Source organism: Phocoena sinus, chromosome 1 (genome assembly GCF_008692025.1).
Source record: "Phocoena sinus isolate mPhoSin1 chromosome 1, mPhoSin1.pri, whole genome shotgun sequence".
Taxonomy (NCBI): Eukaryota; Metazoa; Chordata; class Mammalia; order Artiodactyla; family Phocoenidae; genus Phocoena; species Phocoena sinus.
Genome location: NC_045763.1, coordinates 34,566,132 through 34,586,557, shown reverse-complemented (window position 1 = coordinate 34,586,557; position 20,426 = coordinate 34,566,132). Strand labels below are relative to the sequence as shown.

The 20,426-nt window shown below is 53.6% G+C and overlaps 2 protein-coding genes across 2 annotated transcripts; one reads left to right on the top strand and one right to left on the bottom strand.

Annotated features, from left to right (window-relative positions):
• Positions 1-11,792: 11,792 nt before the first annotated feature.
• On the top strand, positions 11,793-13,669 carry GUCA2A (guanylate cyclase activator 2A). The gene is made up of 3 exons (XM_032611555.1): positions 11,793-11,867; positions 12,922-13,111; positions 13,478-13,669. Exons 1-3 carry the CDS (start codon positions 11,793-11,795, stop codon positions 13,540-13,542), a joined length of 330 nt encoding a protein of 109 aa, XP_032467446.1. The 3' UTR covers positions 13,543-13,669.
• A 2,479-nt stretch (positions 13,670-16,148) lies between these two features.
• On the bottom strand, positions 16,149-19,361 carry GUCA2B (guanylate cyclase activator 2B). The gene is made up of 3 exons (XM_032612591.1): positions 19,269-19,361; positions 17,920-18,106; positions 16,149-16,231 (listed from the first exon to the last, which is right to left on the bottom strand). Exons 1-3 carry the CDS (start codon positions 19,359-19,361, stop codon positions 16,170-16,172), a joined length of 342 nt encoding a protein of 113 aa, XP_032468482.1. The 3' UTR covers positions 16,149-16,169.
• Between the last annotated feature and the right edge of the window lie 1,065 nt (positions 19,362-20,426).

The window sequence follows — 20,426 nt, the reverse complement described above, 5'->3', positions numbered from 1 at the left end:
GCTTACATGTGGGAACAACTCAAGTAGAGGTATAATGGCTTCCCCACATCCTTTGTTGGCAAGTGGTAGAACTAAGGTTTGAATCCAGATCATCTGACTCCAACGTCATGTTTTTTACACCGTCCTCTATTACTTCCAGTGGAACACCCCGGTCCCTCTACCCCTACCCTGGACCCTAGTCTTGCCCCCAGCACTGCCTTCCCAGAGTGCTCTTTCCAAAAGGTGAAAGTGGAGCTTCTTAACATTTGCTGAGCCCACACTGTGTCAGCCCTTCCCATGAGAAATTTAGAGATGAAAAAGCCACAGTTCCTGGCTGTAGGGTGTACAGACTTACCCAGGACAGGGAGCAAATGCCAGCCCAGGGAGCTTGCCCAGGGAAGCTACTCTGAAGATGCCCCCTGGCAAGGCAAGATTCTGTTGGTGAGCAGTTAGGTCATGCTCAGGCTAGGGCATTGGCTTAGGAAAGCCTTGGGGTGGGCATGGGCTTTTTTTTTTTTTTTTTTTTAAAACATCTTTATTGGGGTATAATTGCTTTACAATGGTGTGTTAGTTTCTGCTTTACAACAAAGTGAATCAGCTATACATATACATATGTTCCCATATGTCTTCCCTCTTGCGTCTCCCTCCCTCCCACTCTCCCCATCCCACCCTTCCAGGCTGTCACAAAGCACCGAGCTAATATCCCTGTGCCTTGCGGCTGCTTCCCCCCAGCTATCTACCTTACTACGTTTGTTAGTGTGTATATGTCCATGACTCTCTCTCGCCCTGTCAAAACTCACCCTTCCCCCTCCCCATATCCTTAAGTCCGTTCTCCAGTAGGTCTGCGTCTTTATTCCTATCTTACCCCTAGGTTCTTCATGACATTTTTTTCCCTTAAATTCCATATATATGTGTTAGCATACGGTATTTGTCTTTTTCTTTCTGACTTACTTCACTCTGTATGACAGACTCTAGGTCTATCCATCTCATTACAAATAGCTCAATTTCATTTCTTTTTAAGGCTGAGTAATATTCCATTGTGTATATGTGCCACATCTTCTTTATCCATTCATCCGATGATGGGCGCTTAGGTTGTTTCCATGTCCTGGCTATTGTAAATAGAGCTGCAATGAACATTTTGGTACATGACTCTTTTTGAATTTTGGTTTTCTCAGGGTATATGCCAAGTAGTGGGATTGCTGGGTCATATGGTAATTCTATTTGTAGTTTTTTAAGGAACCTCCATACTGTTCTCCACAGTGGCTGAACCAATTCACATTCCCACCAGCAGTGCAAGAGTGTCCCCTTTTCTCCACACCCTCTCCAGCATTTATTGTTTCTAGATTTTTTGATGATGGCCATTCTGACTGGTGTGAGATGATATCTCATTGTAGTTTTGATTTGCATTTCTCTAATGATTAATGATGTTGAGCATTCTTTCATGTGTTTGTTGGCATTCTGTATATCTTCTTTGGAGAAATGTCTATTTAGGTCTTCTGCCCATTTTTGGATGGGGTTGTTTGTTTTTTTGTTATTGAGCTGCATGAGCTGCTTGTAAATTTTGGAGATTAATCCTTTGTCAGTTGCTTCATTTGCAAATGTTTTCTCCCATTCTGAGGGTTGTCTTTTGGTCTTGGTTATGGTCTCCTTTGCTGTGCAAAAGCTTTGAAGTTTCATTAGGTCCCATTTGTTTATTTTTGTTTTTATTTCCATTACTCTAGGAGGTGGGTCAGAAAGGATCTTGCTGTGATTTATGTCATAGAGTGTTCTTCCTATGTTTTCTTCTAAGAGTTTGATAGTTTCTGGCCTTACATTTAGGTCTTTAATCCATTTTGAGCTTATTTTTGTGTATGGTGTTAGGGAGTGATCTAATCTCATACTTTTACATGTACCTGTCCAGTTTTCCCAGCACCATTTATTGAAGAGGCTGTCCTTTCTCCACTGTACATTCCTGCCTCCTTTATCAAAGATAAGGTGTCCATATGTGCGTGGGTTTATCTCTGGGCTTTCTATCCTGTTCCACTGATCTATCTTTCTGTTTTTGTGCCAGTACCATACTGTCTTGATTACTGTTGCTTTGTAATATAGTCTGAAGTCAGGGAGCCTGATTCCTCCAGCTCCTTTTTTCGTTCTCAAGATTGCTTTGGCTATTCGGGGTCTTTTGTGTTTCCATACAAATTGCGAAATTTTTTGTTCTAGTTCTGTGAAAAAGGGCATGGGCTTTTTAAGTTGAGTTTTCAAAGGACTCAACGGGAGAAGGTGTTTCCATTTATACCACTGCTCTGAGCCAGGCATGGAAGCTAGATTAGCATGGGCGCAGGGTGAGGTTGAAGCCAAAGAAGTGACGGTTTGCTAGTTAAGAGCCAAGCACCAGCAATCCCTGGAGTTGGGATGAGTGCTGGTGTCCCGACCTGATTGTGGAAACAGGCTCAGAGAGGCTACCAATGGGCAGACCAACGACACTGGTGGAAGTGGACTTGAAGCTGCGGTCTGTCTCACTCAGGAAGGGGAGAGATTCCCACCAATCCCATGATCCTGCCTCAGGACCCCTCACTACTTCTAACTTAACCCATACAACACTGTCAGGAAAACCTATTTTTAACCATTTTACCGATGGGAAACTGAGGCTCAGAAAGATTAACTTGCCTTAATTCAGTTCTCATAGGGAGTGGAGGATCTGGGATCATTCAGTCTGGGCCTGACTCCAAAGCCCATTTCCTTTTGCCCCACCCAGGGATAGTGCCTGCCCATCCTGTGTGTGCGTGTGTGTGACCTGGAGGAGCTCTGCTTTTCCATCAGTACCTCTGAAAGACTGTAGAAGGGGGCACGCTTAGATCTGGTCACTTTGTGCTGATTCAGGCACAGCTAAAGTGCACCTTTGTGCTGATCAAATGAAAAAAAGGTCATAAAGATGCATGTTTCATTCTTGTGGCTTTACCATGTTGCAGTGTGTTAAGGGCTGCTGTTTATAGATGTGCCCTTACCAGTCAGAGCAGTCCTGGAAGAACCACGTAAGCATCAGTTAGCATTCATAGAAGGGTTGACCGCATCAAAATGCCCTAGGATCACAGAACTATCTTGAAAGCTTCAAGCTGGGAGGGGCCTTTGAAATCATCTAATATTATAAAACACCCACATTTTGCAGTTGAGAACATTGAGACCCAGAGGGGGAAGTGACTTGCTCAAAGTCATACATTAGGGGAAATTTGGGGGAAGGGGAGGAGTGGAGAAAGTCATCTTCCCGGCAGGAATTTAAAATTCCTCACACGTTGTCTTGATCTACACAAGAAGGTGATGCTGTAGTAGTTACTGTAGTTATTGCTCCACCTTACAGAAAAGCAAACTGCTTTAGAGAGGTAAGGCACAAGGCAGCAGCATCCTGAATGCATTCGATCAAAGCATGGGAATTTAATTAGACACACTTGGCCAAAAAGAGAAAGAAGGGAAATCTTAATGTGAGAGTACCTACCTATGATGAACGTGTGCCCCTCAGTGAGTGCGAGTTGGAAGATTCAAACCTGAGACCATAACTGATGTCTACTTCCAGGTGCCTCTCTGCGTGAGCGTCTCACCACTGAGTGTCGTTCCAGTGGGTAAAGATACACATTCTGTACAACATTGCACTTGGATGCAAGCCAGCTACTTGAAAGACAGACTGTAACCAAGAATTAGGAAAAATGGCCATGTTGGGCTTATTGAGATGGTGTGTTTTTCCCCAGTGTGGTGCCTTCCTAAAGGGTTTTCCAGAGGATTTTGGACTTACCTCCCTGTGTCTCTCCCTCACGTGATAAGCAACTAGTCAACATGTGCAAAGCACACATTTGGTAAGTGCACCAGAGCCGGAGTCTAACCCCAGGTCAGGGCTGCTTCGACCCAGCCCTCAAGCTGTGCCTTCGGCAACGCTGACCCTGGAAGTCCAGAGTAGGATGGCCACCAGGTATTCCTTGTTACTTCACATTACTTATTCTAAGTACTTGTGGGTTATCAGATTTCACCTTCAGAACAACTGTGTGGTAGATACTATTGTTATCAACCTATTGCAAAGGAAAAATCTGAGCCACAAAGAGGTTAAGTCACCTGCCCAGGGTCATCCGCTTGTAAGTGGTAGAGGTAATAATAGCTGGAGCAGGAGAGCCAGGATTTCAAACCCAGGCCATCCAGCCCCAGTGTCTACACTGCAGTGCGCTGTGCTGTCAGTCCTTACAGGGCAAAGAACGGGGAGCCTTAGAACAAAGCCATGAGGCCGCAGTGAGCACCGGAGGCCGCCAGAGGGCGCAGGGCTGCCAGCTGTGTGCCTTTCCTTGTTTGGAAGGTTTCCTTTACCACAGGGGCTGTGTTCTCTTCCTCTGCAGTCCCCAGAGCTGGGAGCTCCTACAGACAGGTAGGGACCCCAGTGGCCAGCCCTCAGACTGCTCCCGCATCAGAGCTCGCTGGAGGGAGCCGAGGAGCCCTCTAGTCCTCGGCGATAAACATACTGGCGGGGGGCGGGGGGGCCCACTGCAGAGTGGCCTCTGAGTCTGCTGCCTGGGCCCAGCCTTCCTGATGCCCACTGTCACCTACTCTGAGGTTAGGGTGGGGAAGGTCACCCCACCATCAACCCCAGCTCTGAGTTTCCTGAGGCTCTGCATTCCTGGGACCAGTTGATGTCTTGTTTAGGCAAGTGACCGGGCCTGCCACACACCTTGCCACGGGGCATCTACCCTTGTCCTCCCAGCCCTGCCTCTGAACCCACACACACTCACACAGCAAGTCCCGGGGCCGTCACAAACATTATGATTATTGCCACTATTTGCCAGGCCCTGTGCCCAGTACTTGGCAGCAGTTATCTGAGTTAGCACTCCCAGTTACCTTGGAGGTTGGTGTCATTATCCTTTTACTGCTGGACATTGCCACTCAGAGAGGTGAAGTCATTTGCTCCAGGTCACCATCAGTGAGCGGTTGGCAAGGGGACGGGAACCCAGAGCTGCCTTATTCCGGTCTGCTCTTCCCACCGAGGGCTATGGCCTCTTCCACAGCACTCCCCAGTTGCCCTTGATCTCCCTCAGGGCCATTCACCACACCCATCCCAACCCACCCTACCCTAGCACGGGGCCTGAGCTGATGTCACTGGGTGAAGGCCACCCCTCTCATGACGCAGCCCCCAGAACGTCAGAGAGGCAACTTCCTGTCCCAGACAATGGCAATAAAGACGTCCGAGGGCACTTCCCACCCTTCCCATGCCTGAGTGACATCCACAGGCAGAGGCCTTCCTGGGCACGGTCCTCTGGTTCCGTGTGAGAACGTGTGAGTGCATGAACCCTGTGACTGGGTGTGGGGGGGTGCGGTGTAGGTCCTATAAGTCAGGGTAACTGCGAGTGCGACTCCGATTGTGCTCATGAGGCCCTCCGTGTGTGTGAGCCAGACCTTGTATGTTTGTGCTTGTGTGTCTTGTGATTGTGTGCTCATGTGTCTGTGCCCGGATATGTGATTGTGTCGCGTGCATGATTGCGTCTGTGTGCCTCAGTGTGTCTGTGTGTGACACAGACAGCCGCAGACAGGAGAGAAAGCATTCTGCCCAGGGCAGGGAGGGCGGGATGGCTCCCCACTCAGCTTCCGGCTTCTTCCTCCCTTCCTAACCTTGTTAGCCACTCGAGTCTTCCCCAGCAGCCCACGTCCCCGGAGACATTTGCCTGGGATAGAGCCGGGTTCCCAGGCACACTCAGGGTTAGGCCCTGCAAGTCCAATACAGATGAATTGTTCCCCTTTTCTCATCACATCCCTGGCCTGGCCGCTGTCACTGCTTCTCCCCACTGTGGCCCTTTGGACTGGATCCCAGATCTACCTATACCTGCTCCTGCCCCCAGGCAGCTCCTACCCTCCTCCTTGCACCCCGCAAAGCTTCCTGGCCAGACCAGAAGCTGGTCCATTGTGAGTTGCTGGCCTGTGGCTGATCGTGTTTTCTGCAGGCGTCAAAGCCCAGAAAAATACATGAGGCCATGGAAAGAACACAAACTCTGGAGTCAAAAGAACCTAAAGTGCCATCTGGGCAAGACGTTGCTCTCTCTGAGCCTCAGTCTCCTCATCTGTATAATGGGATTAAAGTGTTGATGGGATCATCCATGAGGAGTCAGATGGAAGCAGCCAGCAGGGGCCCTGGCACGCTGTTGGTCCCAAGGACCCATCTGCCTTCCCTGTCTGCCCTCCTCCTTTGCTTCTCTTGCACACGCCACGACCCATGGATTCCCCAGCACACCATCCTTCCAATCACCCCTGGCCCTCCCAGGGTACTGCTGGGGGTGGAACACACCCCTTCCGTCCTGGACCAGTGCAGCAGCCATACCTAGAGAGTCCGCTCCCAACACCAAGGGCCATGATTGTCTTTCTAAATCACAGCTCTTCTCATGGTCTTCCCCTAGCTTCCCACTGTCACCGGGTGAAGGGCAAAATGCCTTAGCCTGGTGTTTAAAGCCTCCTCTGGCTGCCCACCCACAGCCCCACTTGAGACACTCTCTGCTTCAGCCCATCCTCCCTCCCTTCCCCTGTGTGCTTCCTGTTGCCAGGCCTTTGCCATATAGCCCCCATCTCTGTGGGTCCAAATCCTCCCATTGATCAAATCCTCCCAGTTCAAATGCCACCTGGTCTGGCAAGCATCCCCAGACCCAGCCACGGGGGGACCTTTTCTCCCTGCGGAGCCCCAGGGAGTTTGTGCCCATGTCCTATCCTCCCTCTAGCCTGTGGGCTCTGGGGCACATGGCAGGAGCTCCAGGCCGGTCTCCCTCCTTCCCTGACAGCCTTTGGGTGTGATGGGTTGTTTTCATGGCCAATGCCCAGAGCAGGCCAGGGTGTGGCAGGAGGAAGCCCTGCTGCGTGGGGAGCAGATGGTGAACGGAGCTCCCCCAGTGCCTTGTCCCGGCCGGGCCATGGGGATGTGAGATGACACTGCTGAGCAAACAACCAGACACACCCTCTGTCTACTCCCCAGCTGCCCCCCACCAGAGCATCACGGGAAAGACCCTGCCCACCCCAGCGCCTGGGGGAGGAGGCGAGGGAGCCCGCCACCCCTGCCTGGACTTGGGCTCAAGCCAACAGGCTGCAAATTCCCACTCAGCTATCCACTTTCTCTGTGGCCCTGGGCACTCTCCCAGGAGCCTGGTTTCCTCCTCTGTACAACGGGTATCGCTGCCCTGTAAAACAGGGTCTGACTCAGTGGTTGTGCCTTTCTACTTCTCCTTCCCCAAAGATGGGGGTCTGGGGCTAGGAAGACAGGACAGGAGGTATGAACCGAATAGAAGTTTAGCTTTTCTTTGGCACTTGTGAGAACTGGCCTCTGTTCTGGAATTTACAGCTTTGTGACTGCAGCTGGTGCCAAGTCCACCTGGCAATGAGTCTGAAAAGTTGTGCCTTCCTCTAGGCTGAGCTAGCCCCACACTTGTGTCTGTGCTTCTCTCTCTGTTGGCTGGGTGCCCTCGTGCCCAGAGAGCCACCAGTGAAACTGCTCCCGGAGCTTCTGTCCGCACCCTCGGGAAAGTCATGGTTTCTCACCCTCTCTGGGCCTCTGAGCTTCAGTGTGCCCACTTATAAAATGGGGTTCTATAGTGATTTCTTACGTATTCCCAGAGCTATTGGGAGGTTCACATACATCGTGATGCCTTCCTCAGGCAGTTCTGGGCTCTCAGAAGAACCTCCAGGACATGTATGCAAGCAGGAAGCGGAGGCTGTAAAATGTGGGCCACAGCCTCTTCATGGTCACACAGATCAACATGGGAGTCTTCAGACTCCCACCTGGGCTCTGTTCCAGGCCTTTCTTAGACCTAGGGTCAGCTGAGGCCTCCAGCCTGCAGGGAAGCAGAGCCAGGCCTGGGAGGGCTGGGCCTCAGTGGACCCAACTTTAACAGGCACCCTGGAACCATGACGAGGTCACCCAAACACAAGAGTTCAACAATCTCTAGGCCAAAAGGAATGGCACCAGCATCCTCACAGAGACCAGAGGGTGGCCCGACAGCAGGGGAAACCCACGCAGCTGGCAGCAGTGGGTGAGGGGTGGCTGGGCCGCAGGGCTGGGTCTGGTTTTCACACCTGTAAAGCACGTAGCCTAGAGCGAGTGTTTGATCAACATTCACTGCTTTTCTTAATGTTATGACTATTACTAATACCACAGCCTTCCTGGTCTCCTGAGAGATCGGGGGTACCCACTAAGTGCCAGGCCTTGTATGGGTACTGGGGCCACGATGGAGCAAGACACAGGCTCTGCTCTCAGAAGCTCGGAGGAAAGTGGGCAGGACAGATAGTTTGGTAGGTTTTATAAGGGGAGAGTATAGGAGGCTGGTGGAGCCCAGAGGTGGTGGGGATGGTCTTAACACAGGCTTGCTGGGGCTGGAAGTCAGTGAGGAAAGTTTTCTCAGCAACCCAAAATTCACAGTGTAGGTGTTATTGTCTCCATTTTTCTGATGCAAAAACTGAGGTTCAGAAAGGGCACACAGCTGTTCACTGATGGAGCTAGGACTCTAACCCAGGGCTGCCTGGCTCCAAAGCTGGAGCTTTTTCACCTACAGCACCCCAGGTATGGGCCCCTTCTTCCTGGCCCACTCCTAGGGAGTCTTTCGGGATCCTGGGTAAAGGGTGAGCAGGGGCCTGACCGTGATGGGCCTTGAATGCCAGGCCAGGGAGTCTGGGCTTCCTTCTGAAGGTTTGGGGCAGCCACTGATGGGTTTTCAGGTGGGGAGGCAGGTAGAGGTGGCATGGCCTGGGAGGCTACGGAGGTGTGAGAGTTTGCCAGAAGCAGTGGCCTTTGGATGTGAGGTGCCCAAACAACCCAGACCCACTCACCACCCGTAAGAAACGATGAGGGGTGTTGGGGTGCTGGGGAACTGAGGCCACAGGACTCAGGTGGGGGCCTGGGGTGATCCAGAACCCCAGACTTCCAAGAGGACCCCAAGATCCAGCAGCTTCGATGCAGGAGAGGAGGGAGGGGGTCTGAACTCACACCTGGGCCCAGGATGGGCCAGGGAATTGGCAGGGGTGGGAGGGGCGTTGGTTCACATTTCCCAGGGGAGATGTCAGAGGTAGGGTTGGGTAGGTCAGGGCCCAAAGTGCTGAGGCCTGTGAGCCATTTCCTCTTTCTCACAGTGTGGAGCTACATCACTCCCACACACCCACTCCACCCCAGCCTTGCAGCAGGTAAGCCCCGGCTAAGGGGTTATGGGAGAAAGAGGCTTCAGGAACCAGAGGCCCCTCCCTTTACCCCCAATCCCACTGTAACGTAGGAGGGGAAAGACTGAAAAGCCAAAGGGAGCCAGAAACAGGGCTCCTGCAGCCCACAGTGGCCACACCGAACCCCATCCTTCATGCTAAACCAAACCCCAGTCCAGCCTGAGCCCCGCACTTAACCCCAGCCCCAGCCCCAGTCATAAACCTGACCCCACCCACACCTCCAACTTAAACTGCAGACTCAGCTCCCGCCTTAACCCTACCACAGAACCCTAAGCTAACCCCAAACCGACCTCCATGTCAGCTACAATCCCCACATCGACCCAATCCTAGCTACACCCCTGATTCCAAACCTAACCCTGACCCTTACCCCACACCCAAGCTCAGCTCCATCCTGACCCTGACTCAAACCCCAATCTGAGTCCTAACTTGAACTCCTATCACTATCCGCTACTTCATCTTGCCCTAATGTAACTCCAGTCCCAGTTGGTAACCTAAGACTGATCTTAACCCAGCTTTCACCCTAACCCAGCTCAAGTCCACCCAACCCCAATTCCAACCCCAGCACCAGCCTCAGCTGCACTCCTGATCTCTACCTGTGCTCACCACCATCCCAGTCACAATACATTCTACCCTTACGTGTATCTCTAGCCTCACCTTCAACCCAAACTCCATCCGTAACCCTAAGGTACCCTATCCTATCCCCAACCCTCTGCTGGGGCTCATTCCCACCCAGCTCTCAGCTAGCAGCGGCCACCATGTGGCTGGACTGGACATGTAGACTTCAGCGTACACACAGACACACCTTGCATATACTTAACACACACTCCTCAGTGTACACACACACACTAGAAAAGGGAGGGAATCTTAGTCTGGTTCTGAGGACTAGCCTGAGAGGGCAGGTTGACCAAGTGTTTCCTGCCCCTCCCTTGGGCTGAACCCCTTTGAAGTACCCTCCAATTTCCCCTGCAGTGTTGACGTTTCCCACCCAGGGATTCCCACCCCCACTCCTTTCTTTGGAGCCATCCTGGCTTGCAGCCAGATTGGTTTGTAGATTAGAACAAAGCAGCTCCCAGGGCTCCCCTTCCTCCGTGTCCTGGAAGCTCTGCTCACAAAAGAATACAATGAACACACACTATGCCAGGGTACAGTCCTCATGGGGGTCAGAGTCTAGAGGGGCAGAGACACACACCCAAGTAATCCAACTCAACAAGATCCCCAGTAGGGGAATGTATCTGGTTCTGTGAGAACAAAGAGAGGTTATTTAGCTGAGGATGCAGTGGGGGTTATTTGATCTGGGCCTTAAAGTTTAAGTAGGAGTTCACCTAGTGACAAGGAAGGAAAAGCCTTCCAGGCAGATGGAGTAGCATATTCAAAGGCAGGGATGCTGGGATCGTTGAGCCTGGCAGGAAAGGCCAGGGTGGGGGAGATTAGGCTGAGTTAGTTGGGGGAAGCAGAGCAAAAAGAGGAGGGACACGGTGCGCGCAGGGGGTGGGGGGGATGGTTAGAGGGGCAGGGGGCAAGGGAATCAGGAGGGAGTGGGGAGAGCACATCCAAGGATGATCTGAGGCTGCAGGACAGGCAGGACAGCAGGCCCAGCACCAGATGAGAACAGGCTGTGGCTCAGATTGGCAGGTGGTCTCCAGAGGGGCCGACGGGGACCAGAAGCTGTTGTGGCTGTTGATCAAAGTAATAATAACGGAAGGATCTTTTACTGAGTGCTTTCTGTATGCCAGGCATTGAGGTAAGCATTTTTATAACCTCATTTAATTCTCAAAATAACCCCACGAGGTATGTATTATTATATTGGTCCCCAGAGAGGATACAAGGGGTCCTGATGTTCAGAGAGGGAAACAATTTGTCCAGATTCACACACATAGGAATGGGGCAGTGGATGGGACTCGAACCAGGCCTGTGGATGGCAGAGCTGAGTCCTTCCTCAAAGTCACAGTGGCCAAACCTAACGCCTGCCTTGGTAATCTCATTTCTTAACACTTGAAGCCCCCTGGCAACCTCCTCCTCCCCCCCGGGCTGAATTACTCACATTTCCTTGATTATTCCAGGCCTATTTCACCTCCCTGCTGTCTCAAGTGTAGTATCCTCTGCCAAGAAACGGCCTTCTACCCGCAGCCCCTTCTCTAAGGAAATCTCCACCCATTCTCTAAACCTCCTTTGGGAAAGCTTCTTGAACTGCCCCGCCCCTTGGCTGGTTGAATGGCCCCTCCATTCCTCACGCCCACCCACTCCCCTAATCACCCTGCATCGCCACTGGTCCTCCCTCTTTAAGGGCTGGGCTGGGTCTGCAGCCCCACCCTGGCGTATGGCGTGGCCCACAGCCGTCAGTGAGTGTGAGTGGTTGGTCCTGAAGGCAGGACCCAGCCCAGCCATGGGTTAAAGTGGGAGTCCAGGAAGGGGCTGGGGCTCTGACGGCCTCCCCCGACTGATTTCTTACCGGCCAGGGCTGTCTTGAGCCTTATCTGATTAGGGTTAAGTTGACAAGCAAGCAGATGAGACACTGGCAAAGACTCCTGGGTTACTCAGTAATCCTGCTCTCTTTAAAAAGTCCCACTGTTTTCTCCTTGCATTCAGAACCAAGCCCTCCCTCTTCTCTCTTGGGCGCTGCTGCCATGAACACCTTCCTGCTCTCTGCACTGTGCCTCCTTGGGGCCTGGGCCGCCCTAGCAGGGGGAGTCACCGTGAAGGTAAATTCTCTGTCCCTACTGTGGCCCAGCTGGCTCTCTATGTCCAGGGCCCAGGGCCTGTCCCCTGATAGAGCACCCCTCTGGGGACGGAGTGGGGGCTATGTCTAAGGCTTGACTCTTCCCCAGAAACCCCCTTCTCAGTCCTGCCTCTTACGCCTTCCTCTTCAAACTTGGAGAAAGAACATCAGGTAGAGAAAAGAGAAACAGTTTGGGAAAGGCAGGTGATTAGCCAATTTACAGAGGGCTTGCCACGACCAGGTTCCTCCAGTATGTCACCGTGACGCCAGGATCACCGTGGCAAGAGGGATTATTAGTCTCAGTTTTCAGAGGAGTCACATAGAGCCTCAGAGAGATTCTGTAACTGGGCATGCGCACATGGTTGGGAAGGGAAGGAGCTTGATTCAGTTCCAGACCTTCCTCCTCAGCCAAAGCCCTGGCCTGGGTCTCAGGAATCACCTGGACAGCCTGGAGGTCCTGACGGAAGGGTGTGCCCATCTGTGTGGATGCCGGCCGTAGGCCAGCCTGGTACTCATCGGGGGCCCCATTCTATCACGGCCAGGCCCCGGGAGGCCTTTTACTGCTTCTCAAACATCGGCCAGGCAGCAGGCTGGAGCCGGGGGCCAGGGGATCAGCCCACACTGCTCTCAGGCAGGGGTGAAGACAACTGGGGCACAGCCATGTGGATTCAGGATGCCTGAGCCTTGGTCCCAGCTCTGTGCCTCTCCCTAAAAATCAGCACAGTGGCTCCCACTAATAGGCACCTATTGTGTCCCTGCCGCTTCGCATCTGTCTTCTCCATTCCTCACATGCAGACCCTAGGATCCCAGAGTGTAATGACCCGTCCATGGTCGCAGAGCAAAACCAGGATTCAAGCCCAGTGTCTGGCTCTGAGCTCTGACCACCTTATATTGCCCCGCAGTGGAGCACCTGGCTCCCATGTGCCGCAAACACTGTTTGAGTGTGAGCACCGGGGCTGGAGAGGGGGCGGTCCTCGGGGAAGCGGCCAGGGAGCAGGCTGTAGCCCGGCCTCACACCCTGAACATGTCTCTCTCAGGATGGAGAGTTCTCCTTTTCCCTGGAGTCAGTGAAGAAGCTCAAGGACCTCCAGCAGCTCCAGGAGCCTAGGAGGTCTAGAAATACTGGTGGATCCCTCGTTCCCATCCTCTGTAGCTCCCTGAGGTTTCCCGAAGAACTCAAGCCTCTCTGCAAGGAGCCCAATGCCCAGGAGATTCTGGAGAGGCTCGGTGAGTAACCCCCTCTCTGAAGGGCGGGGCCCAGGATTCCCTGATTGGTGGCACTTGAAGGAGAGGTGTGTTCTGATTGGTGGGATTCCGAGGATGAGCTCTGCTCTGATTGTGGGTCTGTTAAGCTCTCTGCTGTGTGTCCTGGTTTGTCTGGTCTCGGCTGTAACGCCTTTCTGGGTAGGCTCTCCGCCCTGATTGGCTGGCTTGCAGTACTTGTGTCCTGGTTTGGGGTGGGAAGTGCCGCTGGTCCGAGAGGACAGGCCTGGGTTTCTCCTGGGTAGCGGATGTTCAAACTCTGGCTCAAGGGAGGGCGGGAGCTTTGGGCAGAGGAAGCTGCTCTCACGGGGCCCCGTTTCTCCTGTCCAGAGGCCATCGCCGAGGATCCGAGCACGTGTGAGATCTGTGCCTACACTGCCTGTGCTGGATGCTAGGACGGCGGGTGCTCGCTACCTTCTGTCCCTCCCCCGCAGGCCGCTCCCCTCCTCGCAGCTCCACCTACCCAGAATGGAGGAGTGACGAGAGGGCAGCCTGGCGAGGCCCAGCCCCTGCCCGCATCCGAGCTGCCGGTGCTTTCCAAGATCCACCCCCACCCGCGGTTAATAAACCAGATTCCAGAGTCCTCCTGGTGTTGCTTTCATTCCTTCTTTCATCCCACTTTATGAATGCCTACCCTGCCCTCGCCAGCTCAGGGTTTAGTGTGCTAAGTGCAAGAACCCTGCTCTTCCTGCTAAGCCAGCATCGGTACTGCCCCCCACTCACAGACACCGAGGAGACTTGAATCCAACGACCACCAACGGAGGAGGTGGAACTTCTGCTTTTCTTTCATGATCCCTAAGCCACATGTGAGCTCCTGTGCTGGTTTGGATGACCAACACAAGCACTGAGGGGCTATGAGATCAGCCCCTGGCTGGAGAGTGTTCAAGGGGCCTCAGAATCTGGCCCCGTCCTGACCACTTCAGCAATGCCTCCTGCCCTCCCCCCAGGGCCCACACCCCAAGCCATAGTTCTCACTATGTCCTCTGCTCCCCTCACCCCTGCTCACCCCTGATCTCTTGGGAGATCCCTCCTCCCAAGGTTGCAGGGGTGCTTGATGAGATGCGTGGTGGGGTAGAATTATTTAATGCTCCTACCCTGGAGCCAGACTCTCTGGGTGTCAGTCCAGGCACTGCTTGTTACCAGCTGTGTGACTTTGGGCAGCTTACTTAGCCTGTTCTCTCCCCTACTTCACAGGGGTGAGTGAAGATTAAATGAGGTAATACAGGGAAAACTCTTAGAGCTCCACCGGGCCCAGTGTGAGTGAGCACTGTGCTGATGCTGTTATTATTATTAGTATTTCTGTCTAGATGGCTCTGCCTTGTGCCAGGCACATAGCAGGTGCTCACTCCGTGGCAGTTCCCATTATTGCCTCCTTCCCAGGCAGGTGGGAGACGAGGCCAGATGGTGAGTGGGCCCAGTTTAGACTTGCGGGTTGGTACTGGGGAGGCACGGAAGGGTGAGGGGCACTGTTGGAGCAGCACTGCAGTGTTCCTCTGGCTTGGTGGGCATGGAGAGCCTGCAGGATGCGGGGCAGGGAGGAAGCTCTGGCCTCGCGGGGGAGAGAGGATGGGACAGGGAGGGAGGCAGTGGTGATAGAGAGATGGGAGGGGCCCAGAGAGACGCAGGAGGCATTGCAAAGGCCCCTAGCCAGACTTGCTGTGGGGGGGAGGACCGGAAGGAGCCAGAGCTCCGAGGGGTGTGGCCTGGGAGGCTGGGAGGTTACAGGACGATTGAGCACAACTGGGCAGACAGGAGGAGCAGCTGGTCTGGGGGAATCCACCATGGCCTTGGCCCTGGGAGCTGAGTTCAGAGGGCATGGCCCCTTTGTACCTGGCTTTTCTCCTCTCTGGCTGCCCGGGACAGAGGCCGGGGAGGAAGCCACCCTGTGGAAAGCCCTTCTCCCAGGAATTCTCAGTCTGTCTCTTGGCCTTTAGTAGAGCACTGAAGGCCCCTGGGGGAATGCAGTGGCTGCAGGACATCCTCCCTTGAGTGTCATTGGCTGCAGCTGGGGCCTGGAGTCACAGGGAGGCGGTAACATGATGGTTCAGAGTATAGACTCTGGCCCAGACCTCCTGGGAAGAAGCCTGCTTTGCCACTTTGCTGAACCTGTGACCTTGGACTAATTAGTTCTCTCTCTCTGTACCTGGGTCTCCTCATTCGTAAAGGTAATATGAATAGTACCTGCTTCACTGAACTGTTGTGAGGACTTGGTGAGTTAATACCTACAAAGAGTTTAAAACAGTACCTAGGGTATAGCAAATGCTCAAAAGATGCTGGTATTATTAATATTCCTTAGGGCCACCAGGATGGAGAGAGGGAAGGAAGGCCTTCCATATGGAGCTGGCCAGGCAGTCCCGGGGAGCCCCAGAAGGAGGGTAAAGGTGAACTCAGGCAGGCCCGGGGGCAGAATCAGCCCAGAAGGGGCACCACGTGGTCCCTCCCTCCACCCCCTCCACCGCAGTCCCACCTACGGGAGGGAAGCCCCCGTCCTTTCCCCAGCCCCACCAGGAGCACGGAAGCTCTGGCTCTGCAGCTGGGCCAGGACTTGAGCTCAGCTTGGGAGGGGTCACATGGATCTGGGTGCTCTGTGGCTCCCCAGCCCTGTGATCATGGGCGACTCATTTCCACCCAGAGCCTCACTCCTTTGATATGAAATAGAGCAACTCCTCAGGAGAAGGAAACCATGAAAATGCCGGACACAGGAGTCCAACCCACCCAGCTTCCTAGGCAGCTCTGCCTATGGCTCCTGGGGATGAACAAATGGACGTCTGACTCTGTGTGTAGGTGGGGAATCTTTATTCAGCAGCAGGGCTGCCTCAGGGGCCAAACTCTCCTCCAACCGTGGGTCCAACTGCTTTGTGCCAGATCCAGCTGCTTGGGCCCTGCAGGGCGGGGTGGGGGGCGGGGATGACCGTGGTGGCGGGGACCCCCAGAGCCTGGATGAGGGTGGGTGCTGTGAAGGCAGTGGGCTGTGGGGGGGGGGGCATGGTGTCCAGGGTGGGCTCAGGGCACCCAGGCCATCTTAGCTGCAGCCAGTACAGGCAACATTCACGCACAGCTCGCAGTCATCAGCAGCGATGGTCCCTGGGCAGAGGAGAAAACTGGTCAGCTGAACCTGAACCTGAAACATCTCCAAGGAGCCACTGACCAGGCAGCCAGAGAAGGCCTGCTTCCGAGAGGGTTTGAGGCAGGGGCCTGGCATCCTTCTCATAGATTAAGAGCAAGAAAGTTTAGAAGAAGCGTGAGCAGCTTGGGCTCAAGTCCCAGGTTCTGTCCTCCTAGCAGTGCCTGGGCAAGTCACTTAAACTCTGTGCCTGAGTTTTCCTGCCTGCTCGACTGTGTCAGCCTGACAGAGGGGTTGTGAGGAGAGCTTGCAGGCAAAGAGATTGACCCAGGGCCTGGCACTTAGTAGGTGCTCAATAAATACTAGCTACTACAGATTATCATACTAAGTGAAGTAAGTCAGAGAAAGACAAATATCCTATGCTATCACTCATGTGGAATCTAATTTTTAAAAGTTACAAATAAACTTATTCACAAAACGGAAACAGACTTAACGGATGTCGAAAACAAACTTGCGGTTACCAAATGGGAAGGGTGGAGGGGTGGGGGATAAATCAGGAGCTTGGGCTGAACATACACACACTACTATATATAAGATAGATAACCAACAAGGACCTACTGTATAGCACAGGGAACTCTACTCAATATTCTGTGATAACCTATATGAGAAAAGAATCTAAAAAAGAATGAATAGATGTGTATGTATAACTGAATCACTTGGCTGTACACCTGAAACTAACACAATATTGTAAATCGATGATACTCCAATAAAATCAAAAGAAAAAAAGAAAAAATACTAGCCAGTTGCTGCATTCTCCTGGCCAGCTGTTTCATCCCTCACATTTCAGATTAGATGTCACCCCGTCTTGGAAACATTTCAGATCCCGTTATGTAACAGGGAAGAGCCAAATCTGACTACATGTTGGATCTGTTGTTTCTTTTACTTTATCCTTTTCTTTCCGCTGCTTTTGTTCACTAAAAGGATACCGTCTACACATAATGGCCTGCCTTGGGGAACCCTGCCCCTTTGTTGCCTGAATGTTAAACCAAACTGCTATTGTTCAGGGAAGCATCCTGACCCTGTCCACCCTGTGGATGGCTGCAAGAAAGAAGAAATTAACACATCCCCTCCCAGAGGCTGGCCATTCCAAGGGACATTTGCAAAACTTATGGCCTTTTTACTTTACTTCCTCATCTCCTCCCCCTCTCTGTTCTATAAAAGAAACTGGCATCCAAACCCTGATAAGATGGTTTTCTGGAGACCTTAGTCTGCCATCATCTCGGTCTGCTGGCTTTCCAAATAAAGTTGTATTCCATGCCTCAACACCTCGTCTCTGATTTATTGGCCTGTCGTGCAGTTGGACTCAGTAACACTTATGCCACTGTGGACGTGAGCCATCTCTCTCCCGTGTCCCCACTGTGCGTCACCCATCATCCCACTGCATTGCAATCATTTTTATGGGTCTGTTTCCTGTGTCCCTTTCCCCCCAATCTGTGTAGTCTTGGAGGTAGGCTGATCACCCCGTCCAGGCTGCCAGGGACTGAAGACGTTCAGTGCCCCAACCAGGGAGGCCAGGGGCTTGAGTTTCTTGAATCTCCCTGTTCTCAGCCACTGGGTGTTTAACAGAAACCGCACGAGGTAGAGGAGCTAGGGTGTGGGGAGGAGAGAGAACGAGGGGCAGGAGGCTTGCCAGGGGTGGGGGACTCACTCAAGGCCTGGAAAATGCTGTCCGCTTCCCCAGAGGCACAGATGGGCTGGAGGTCCAGTGGCAGGGCCGGGTAGTGGCACATGGAGTGCTGGGACCTCTGGGTTTTCAGGCCAGGGCTGGGCATCCATTGCCCCTCCAGGTCACTCAGCTTCTTCACCGATTCCAGCTGGACCTGGAAGCCTTGGTACTGGAGGAAGAGAGAGAGGAGACGGGAGGGCATCAAAACCTGGGCAGGAAGGGGGTGGGGCACTGCCGGGAGACCAGGGTTCCCTGGGCCCCGTAGAGCTTCCATGTTCTCACGGAGTGGGAACGTCAAGGTCACACTCGGAAGACTGCCTGCGTGGAAGGTGGGGCCTGGCACTTCACACCCCTGTGTCACAGGCTAACTGAGAGATGAGGTCCAGCAGGGCCGTGGAGCACGTTGGTTCAAGGCGTGGGCTTTGAAGGCCAGGGGACTTCGCTTCAAATCCCAGCTCTTCCCGACTGGCTGACCATCTCTTCCCCACTCTGAGCCTCATCTGACAAATGGAGATAATCAAACTCCACTGCTCTCTGGTGCCTGGTACCCAGGGCACCCTCGATAACTGCCTGATTGCCCTTGAACTGACATGGCAAAATGATGGCAATGCCTAGTCTAGCCAGCTGGGCTCCAAAGCCAAGGCTGCAGGGGGAAGCTGACACTGCTCCCCAGGATTCCCTTATTCCTTTCCAAGGAGGCCCCGCCCAGAGTCAGGAATGTGCCACCCAGGAGCCCAGCGGGCAACCTGCCACACCCACAGGCAGGCCCTGTTTCCAGAAGACTCAGTCTCACAGCTGCCCTGGAAGGAGACCCAGATTCCCTGCTGTCTTCTCTCTGGGCCTTTGCATACGCTGTGCCCTCTGTCTGGAGCAGTCGGTGACCTCTGCACCTGGCTACCTCCTGCTCATCCTGCAATGTCAGCTCGAGTCACCAGCCAGGGCAACTTTTTCTAGTGACCCTCCGCCCTCCTCCCCATACATGGGTGAATACAGAGAGTTGTGGGAGCATCAAAGAAGTCTCCCTGCCCTCTGGGCTCTTCAAGGGCAGGGATCACGTCTTGTTCCACATCTGAACTCTGACTGAGGGGGCATTTGAGGAGAACGATGCTGAACGATAATTTATTATCGTATCGTATAAATAACATAATTTATTGTTATTGTCATCACCATCATGGCCACCATTGGCATCCCAGCTGCTCCCCCCAACCAGCTGTGTCCCTGGGCTGTGATTGGATGTTGGGCTGAGCCCTGGGTCCTCAGCTCTCCTCAGCGAATTGCCCAGCATTCCCTCTCCATCCCAGCCCCTCACCGTGGGGACCTTCAGGACAAACCTGGATGTAGACTGACTGTGCACCCTGCAGCAGTACCAGGAAGACCACAGCAACCCCACACAGCAGCAGCCCTGACAGTGCCCTGGTAGCCATCTCGTCCCCTCTGTGTCTCGCCACCGTCCACCAGGCTCCCACCTGCTTCCTCAGCTGACAGCTCTTTATAGGCCAGGTTCCAGCTCCCCGGTCACTCATTAACTGGCCAGCCAGGGTGGGGCTGAACAGCTGGCTGGCATCCTGACAAGCCCAGAGCCCATTCCCGGGAAAGGGGTTGGGGATGATAGAGGTAAGGAGGCCCAGAGCACACCCGAGCATGACGCAGCGTTAAGCCCCTGCCTTGTGCACAAGACAGCGAGTGAGTGGGATGAGAGGGAGGCCATTTCACAGACAGGGAAAGTGAGGCTCCAGAGGTAAAGTGTCCTGTCCCGGGTGACAGAGCTAGTCGATAGCAGAGCAGCTCCTCAGGCATCCGACCCAGCTCAGCCGAGGGTTCTTTCTCAGGTCAAAAGGTGCAGACGGACAGGTTGGTCCAGGGCAAGGTGGGCAGATACAAGGCTGACCTCAGAGTTCTCCGTGCCCTCAGACCCATGTCTCTCCCACTCCCCTCTCCCCAGTTCTACTTAAGGACCATCCTGATCAGTCCCTGCCCAGGCCCTCAATCTGCCTCTGCCTGCCATTTCCCATGGTGATGGGTACACTCAGGCCAGGTATTGTCCATCTCACCTGCCGATGCCTTTCAGAAGCCAATAGCCTACCCCAGTATGGAGGAAAGAGCACCTGCCTTGAAGACAGATTGACCTGGGTTCGAATCCTGATCCTGCCGCAGCCGCGTGACCTTGGCAAGTCACATTGACTCTGACTGAGCCTTAGTTTTCTCTTCCATCAAATGGGCATAACGATAGAATCCACCACAAGAGGTTGCTGTGAGAGTGATGGGGCTGGGCCCACCTGAGCGCGTCCTCATCTGTGGGTAACTCGTGCTGTCACAGGTCCCTTAATTTCACAGTTGCCATTCGGGGCAGTGCATGACCTACGACCTCCGTGATTGAAGGTTGGGTCAGGGAGAAGTGGGCAAAGTCTGCAAGGGCGTCATCACCACTGCCAGCAGCTGTCAACAGCGTCCATCCCAGGGCTCTGCTCTGCCAGGCCTGGCGTGCGGTA

Coding starts and splice junctions, on each gene's coding strand:
- GUCA2A (XM_032611555.1), top strand. CDS start 11,793: ATGAACACCTTCCTGCTCTCTGCACTGTGCCTCCTTGGGGCCTGGGCC. Junction 11,868..12,921: donor CAGGGGGAGTCACCGTGAAG/GTAAATTCTCTG, acceptor TGTCTCTCTCAG/GATGGAGAGTTCTCCTTTTC. Junction 13,112..13,477: donor GGAGATTCTGGAGAGGCTCG/GTGAGTAACCCC, acceptor TCTCCTGTCCAG/AGGCCATCGCCGAGGATCCG.
- GUCA2B (XM_032612591.1), bottom strand. CDS start 19,361: ATGGCTACCAGGGCACTGTCAGGGCTGCTGCTGTGTGGGGTTGCTGTG. Junction 18,107..19,268: donor CACAGTCAGTCTACATCCAG/GTTTGTCCTGAA, acceptor CTCTTCCTCCAG/TACCAAGGCTTCCAGGTCCA. Junction 16,232..17,919: donor CAGCATTTTCCAGGCCTTGA/GTGAGTCCCCCA, acceptor TCCTCTGCCCAG/GGACCATCGCTGCTGATGAC.